This window comes from Babylonia areolata, chromosome 18, assembly GCF_041734735.1.
Source record: "Babylonia areolata isolate BAREFJ2019XMU chromosome 18, ASM4173473v1, whole genome shotgun sequence".
NCBI lineage: Eukaryota > Metazoa > Mollusca > Gastropoda > Neogastropoda > Buccinidae > Babylonia > Babylonia areolata.
The window spans coordinates 22,849,337-22,856,836 of record NC_134893.1 but is presented as its reverse complement, the minus strand read 5'-3'; the positions used below and the strand labels follow the sequence as shown (position 1 = coordinate 22,856,836).

General features: G+C 47.0%; 1 protein-coding gene across 6 annotated transcripts in view; it reads right to left on the bottom strand.

The window, feature by feature from the left end:
* Positions 1–7,500, bottom strand: part of LOC143292571 (uncharacterized) — a 140,027-nt gene that overhangs the window by 11,198 nt on the left and 121,329 nt on the right. For all 6 annotated transcript variants that reach the window (XM_076602992.1, XM_076602993.1, XM_076602995.1 and 3 more), the window contains 3 exons: positions 5,346–6,194; positions 4,423–4,584; positions 2,426–2,746 (listed from right to left, as the gene is read on the bottom strand). In XM_076602992.1, coding sequence (XP_076459107.1) covers positions 2,426–2,746; positions 4,423–4,584; positions 5,346–6,194 — 1,332 coding nt within the window. The remainder of the gene's footprint in view (positions 1–2,425; positions 2,747–4,422; positions 4,585–5,345; positions 6,195–7,500) is intronic.

The following is a 7,500-nucleotide window of genomic DNA, read 5'->3' as shown; positions in this document are numbered from 1 at the left end:
CCTTAGTCTGTGACGCCAGAGAACAAAGCCCTCTTATAACCTGAACTGAAGGAAATCACTGACCTTAGTCTGTGACGCCAGAGAACAAAGCCCTCTTATAACCTGAACTGAAGGAAATCACTGACCTTAGTCTGTGACGCCAGAGAACAAAGTCCTCTTATAACCTGAACTGAAGGAAATCGCTGACGTTCAATCATGGTTCGTGCGTTGGTCTGATTATCATTTTTTGTTCTCTTCACAACTTCTGCTTTTTGTTTCTTAATTAAAGCATCGGTGTCGCAGGACAGAAGTCTTTTTGTTTTCTCCTGCTTGAGGTGAGTGTTGAATTCTTGATGGAACTATGTTTTCTTTTTCTTTTCTCATGTATAGAAAAAAAGGGGTGGGTTTTTTTTTTTTCTCTCCAAATGCTTTTTTCTTGATCGAAGTTAGCTTTGACTTTCTGAGGGGAGTGTTGCTGGTTGTTTTTCTTTTTTTTCCCTGAGAAAAATCGACGGGTGAGTTGTGGTGTTTGTGACTTTTTCCCCGCAAGGTAAATAGCAATCGGAGTGTTTTTGTTTTTCTCGGAAGTCTTTTTTTTCTGCTTGAGGATGATTTCCAGAGCGAAGTATTTTTTCACAGACAAACACACACACACACACACACACACACACACACACAACAACAACAACAACAACAACAGCAACAGCAGCAACAACAACAAACAACAAAAAACCACGGGGAGTATTTTTTTCCTGGGAGTCCTTTTCTCCCTCCTGCACCGGGTCCAAGGCCACATTGTTTTGCGGCGTGCGGAAAGTCGAGCGTCACGAAGCTGTGCGGCGATGACGCCGAAGAAGGTCCGTGTCCGGTGGGTCGGAGCTATTTCTGTCCGTGCGTGTTGTGCGTGCGATGACTATCAGCCCTTGTCAATAACCGACAACTGTGAAGTTCACCTTCTGGGAAACCTGCTAAGTCTCGTGCCGCATGTATTAACAATCTTTTCTCTTTCTCTTTGCCCCCCACCCCCCACTCTCCATACCCCTGTCAACTCGGGGAGAAAACAAAAAACACCTGGTTCTATTTTTGTACAAAGTCACATCTGCTCTGAATGATGTGTACTTCCGAGGATAAACAGTACTAGCGAGTAATATGTATTCTCTGTACTTTTAAACCTGATTCGCTAAGTACGAGCGAGTTTCAGCTATTAAAAAGAAAACAACCAAAAAACAATGGGAGGAAATGTCTTTCCGCAAATAAGCTTTCCGGCCTATCGATTTTCACAACATAAGTTGTGAAAGACACCGCGGTAATTAGCAATCTGACGCTAACCGGACTGACACAAAATTGGGAAACCCTTGTGATCAAAGTCAGACCAACACGTTGTGGGTTTTGCATATAGATCACGTTTAAAAAGGTTCATGATCCAACAGCCTTTCACGGCCGTCGAGGCAGTAACTTCACAATCCATGTGTCTACAGAGCCAGCTGCATTGCTCGGACGGAAGAGCTTAGTATGGTCGTAACCCGCTACTAAGTGTGTGTAGTATGGAACTGACCAATGGCGTTGTTCGGTCAACGTAGGCATTTAGTCACGTGTAACTGTCAAAAAAGTTAGAACCAAGCAATGCAACTGGCTCCTGGTGACTCGACATATAAGAACGCGGGGCCCAACCCTCTCGTTTGGCCGTTTTAACCTTCACCAACCGAAGTCAGGTACCCCATTCACACCTGGGTGGAGCGAGGAAAATCGGGAGTAAAGTGCCTTTCCTATGGAGTCAGTTCCGAAACGGGAGGGGGGGGGGGGGGGAATCGAACCCTGATCACGGGTGAACGCTGGATCAGAAGTCCAACGCCTAACCGATTCTGCATAGATCAGGTTCGAATACGCCCTTCTCCCCATCCCTACCGCTGTTAACGTAAAGTCCAGTTGTTCGTAAGGGGACGGAGGAGGCATGAGAAGGATTGTGATAGGGATGACTGAGGGGGGAAGGGGTGGGGCAACAACAGGCCTTGAATCGGAGTTTCTCTCTCTCTCTCTGTCTCTGTCTCTCTCTACGAGGGACGAAATAGGCAGTTCACCGCATCTGACGTCACAGAAACTTTACAACCGGAAGGTTTCTAACACTGAAGAGGTAAATGCAGACAAAAAAAAAACACCGCGTTTCGAGCGACGAAAGCAACAAGCTGAGCCACTCAGACACCAACTTGGCATTGGTGTCTGTGGGGGAAAGAAAGAAAGAAAGGGAGAAAACTGGTCGCGCCGAGTGAGTTAACGACCCATTGGGCTTCTTGTGGTCTAAAGTTCAGTTGCTTTGCTTTGTTCGCTTCGTTCTTAGTTCAGCTGCTTTGTTGGCTGGCTTCTTAGTTCAGCTGCTTTGTTCGAGAAGAGCAGGGCAGGACAGGGCAGGGGGAGAAGGAGTTGACACGACACAAGAACCACCACTCACCCGCTTAAAGCCGCTCTCCGACAACAACCACTCGTCTTCCTTTCCGCGCGCCGCCGCGGAGCCGCCGAACATGGCCCGGAGACGGTGCACAGACGGCAGCTCTACCCCAGAGTCTGCGTCGAACTCGGTCCTGCTCTCGGGAACCTCGCCCTCCTGGCTGTGGCCCACGAGGTGCACGGGATGGGGCCGCTCCTGCAGGAAGGGGGACACACCGGAGTCGATGGATTCCCGCGGCGTGGAGCAGAGGCTGGAGCTGCTGCCCCTGGTGGAGGAACGTGGGCTGAACTGCAAGGTGCTGACGGCTCGCTCGATGCTCGACACCTATCACATTGGGGAGGTGGTGAATTAGAACAGAATTGACTGGAATGGAATAAGAGCGATGTCTTTATAACCATAAAACAGAATACGAGCTATGTCTTTACAACAATATAGTAGAGTGGAATAGAATAGAATACGAACTATAAACTGGTGCAATAGCCGAGTGGTTAAAGCGTTGTCAGGGTCCCGGGTTCGAATATCGGTAACTGCGCCTGGTGGGTAAAGGGTGGAGATGTTTTTCCGATCAACATTTGCGCAGACCTGCTAGTGCCCGTACCCCCTTCGTACATACGCACGCAGAAGGTCAAATACGCAGGTTAAAGATCCTGCAATCCATGTCAGCGTTCGTTGGGTTATGCAACAAGAACATACAGAGCATGCAGACCCTGAAAACGGAGTATGGTTGCCGATGTATAAAATGGGCATTTAATTTTCAAATCGAAAAAAACAACAACAAAACAAAACAAAAAAAAACCACCTAATGCACAGTCCTGCACAGAGATCCAACCTAACAGCCAAACACTAATTTATGTTCAAAGACAAAAAAAAAACACATCACATATTACACACCGCTCATGTTGAAAAGACACTAAACTAAAGAACAACGCTCATCCTACATATAACACCTAAACAATTCAATATACTTTTTTGTCTGCTTCAACCAAAACAGAAAATTCTCAAAACAAGGCACATTCTGTGGCACCTTTTAAAGTGCCGACTCCCCCTTTATATGAATTTCACCCCAAAGTCAGAGGTGGACATTTACTGGGAATTGTACACTTTCAGGAAGCCCATTATTCCCTTACTTAGTTTCACAATGCATCACTCACTGGCTGGGCTGTAAGTGAAAACAATGTTATGCTTATTATTATATTCAAAATAATGTTTATCAATCCTTTCTGTTTTTACACTTAAATGGCATCTACTGTAATGTGTGGAATATGTATGTGATATTTTTACATGTGTCTTCGTTATATTCCTAATAGCTGTTTTTTGTGGGTTTTTTTCTCTTTTTTTTCTTTTATAGTTATGGTCTCCATGTTGTTTACGTGTCTGTGTTGTGATAATGCACCTCACCACATTTGTCTAATTTGAGATAATAAAGTTACTCTTAACTTGTCTTATCATATTTTAACGTTAGCATCTGGAGCAAGGCATTGCGTTACAGAGTAACGTCATTTTTCACTTCTTTCTTTTTTTTTTCTTATGACACATAGGCATCTCATGTAGGCGTTCTTATTCTTTATCTCTAGATCTAACTCTGTACTAATGTGTACAGCAACAGGAGCACGAATAGCAAACGCGTATTATCAAATGAAGACAATTCTCTCTCTCTCTCTCTCTCTCTCTCTCTCTCTCTCTCTCTCGCTCTCTCAAGGCCTGACTAAGCGCGTTGGGTTACGCTGCTGGTCAGGCATCTGCTTAGCAAATGTGGTGCTGCGTATATGGATTTGTCCTAACGCAGTGACGCCTCCTTGAGTTACTGATACTGATACTGGCAATTTTCTTTCTTTTTTTTTCTCAAAGTGCTGGGTGGGCGTTTACAAGGTATTTTACCACATGCATGGGCGTTTGCAAGGCATGACCCCATGCACAGTTTATAAACCAAAACGGGGTGGAGGGGTACGAGTTTCCTAGATACTTGGTGTTCACAAAGTCTGTAGATGAAATAATCTCACCTCTCTTTCGCTGCGAGCCACCCCGGCGGCGGTCTTGGCCACGTGGTCCTCCAGACGGGACAGGGTGTGGGTGGGTACCCCGCAGCTGTCAGCATCCACCCGGGCCTGCAGCTCCTTTACCCGGTCCTCCAGCTGGTATACCTTCCCCGCTGTCAGGTAGATCTGCAGGTGGAGGAGAATAATAATTAAAAAAAAGAAGCAAAAAATGCAGAAAAAACAACCAAACTTTACTAACGAAGTCTCTCTTTTTGGGGGGAGGGGGGGGGGGAGGGGCAAGCGAAAGAGATGGGGGAAAAAACCCGTTAATAACGGAGTCTATCTGCAGGTGGAGGAGAAGCACACACAGAGAGGGAAAAACAGTAAAACGTTACTCAGGGAGTCTTTCTGAAAGCGAAAGAGAAGAACACCAGAGATGAAAAAAAAACCCAAAAAACAAGAACCGTTAATAACAGAGTCTATCTGAAGGCGAAAGAGAAGAACAAAGAAATGAAAACAACAACAAAAAACCCGTTAACAACGTAGTCTTTCTGCAAGTGAAAAAGAACAAAGAGATGGGGGAAAAAAAACAAACAACTGCAACTCAATCACCCCTACCTTCTCCTCTCCTCCTCTCCCTACTACTGCTACCACTGCTGCTACTACTACTACTGCTACTACTACTACTACTACTACTACTCAATCACCCCTACTTCCCCCTCCCCTCCTCCTCCTCCTCTTCCTACTACTACCACTGCTACTACTACAACTACTGCTACTCAATCACCCCTACCTTCTTCTCCCCTCCTCCTCTTCATACTACTACTACTGCTACTACTACTATAACTACTGCAACTCAATTACCCCTACCTTCTCCTCCATTCCTCCTCTTCCTAATACTACTACTACTGCTATTACTACTACTACTACTACTCAATCACCCCTACCTTCTCCTCCGTCTCCTCCACACTGGGCTGCCTGTTGACCACCTCCGCCGTGGCCACAAACGGATCCAAGGTCACCGACCAGCGTTTCCTCTCAGCCGCCTCTCTCTCTCTGGCGTCCTGGGCCACGTCGTAGTCCCTGGTGTAGGCCGCGGCGTTGATCTCCTTCGGCCCGAAATTCAGCACCAGATTCTCCTCCTCCTCCTCCTCTCCGGTTGCAGCCCCCTTCTCGGAAGCAGAGGGCAGTGACTGCAAAATGTCGGAGAAATCGCCGTTCAGCGGTGAGACGGCTTTCAAAGACTTCACGGTCTTGCCCGAGTTGGTGGACGAGGAGGCTGAGGAGTCTGTCAGGGTGCTGGAAGAGGACGAAGAGGACGCCCTACCACCACCACCACCACCGGAAGGGGTCTTGGTGGGCGTGTTGGGAGCCAAGTTAATGGACACCTCTTCACGGTACGGGGCCGAGGCGGGCTCGTCGAGGGGAGGCAGGCAGAGGGCGAACTCGTCCTGGTCCAGCTGAGACAGCGAGGCCTCCGTGATGGTGTCGTCGTTTCCGGTGTCGTCCACGGCGCTGGAGGTCATGGACAGGGTCCCGTACCCCGAGGACACCGACTGGCTGAGGTCCGACTGACTTGTCAGCGAACACTGGTCCATGGACGACCACAGGGAGACGGGTTTGTTGGTGCCGCTGTCTAGGGGCAGGCACGGGGCGGGGGAGGAGCGGCTGCCTTGCTGGGACGGGGTGAGGGAAACGTCGGACTGGCTCCTCTCGCTCTGGATGATCTCTTCCGCTGCCCGGAGCACGCTCAGAGCGTTGGAGGTCAGCTTCCGGATGTTGCGAGTCGTTTCCCCCTGTGGACAGGCACACTGAAGAGTGAATATCAGTTTGTATTTGTATTTCTTTCTATCACAACAGATTGCTCTGTGTGAAATTCGGGCTGCTCTCCCTTGGGGAGAGCGCATCGCTACACTACAGCACTACCCATTTTTTGTGTTTTTTCCTGCGTGCAGTTTTTTTTTTTATCCTATCGAAGTGGACTTTTCTACAGAATTTTTTAAGAACAACCCTTTTGTTGCCGTGGGTTCTTTTACGTGCGCTAAATGCATGCTGCACACAGGACCGGTTTATTGTCTCATCCGAATGACTAGAGTCCAGACCACCACTTAAGGTCTAGTGGAAGGGGAGAAAATATCGGCCGCTGAGCCGTGATTCGAACCAGCGCGCTCAGATTCTCTCGCTTTCTACGCGGACGCGTTACCTCTAGGCCATCACTCCACTTCAGCTTCAGCTTCAAGGAGGTGTCAAGGCACGCGGACTGATCCACATACGCTACACCACATCTGCTGAAGAAAACAGGAACATATACGGTGACCTTCTCATAAACCCAGAGCGCTGGTTAGGTCCAAAACACAGACAAGAGAAAGACATTGATCAGTTATTCTGATGTAGATATAAAATTCCGTCGTCAATCGGATTGTAATCTGAAGTAAATTCTATCTGGTACAACAGTTAGTCAAACAGTACACTATACATGAACCATGCACTCGTCTGTATACATGCTGTTAGTGTTCAAGACAAGTGAAACAAAACCCATCCACCAAAACCGCGACAGCTGTGTTAATAAAATGTTAATGAACTGAGATTGAAGCAATGCAGAAGCATGTGTTCATTTCAATACTGCAGTGTTACTTTCAATAATAATAATAATAATAATGAGGCACACTATCCAGAAATCTGCTCTAGGTGCTTTTCAAAAGCGCTTTTGTTAACATAAAACATTACATCAATGTTACATACGCACACCAAAATGGGACTACACACACACACACACACACACACACACACACACACACACACACACACACACACACACACACACACACACACACACACACACACACACACACACACACACACACACACCACACCACACACACACACACATACACACACACACACAATGCATAATACATTTTAACATGCATGTCTATCTAACAGCTACCCTAACACATACGCACACATAGGCAGACACAAACTTACATAAACACACGCACACACAATATACATTCATATACATGCATGTAGTCATGTACACATACATATGTATACACACATAGTCAAGCACAGCTAACGCAAAGGAAGTGGACCTGCCACAAT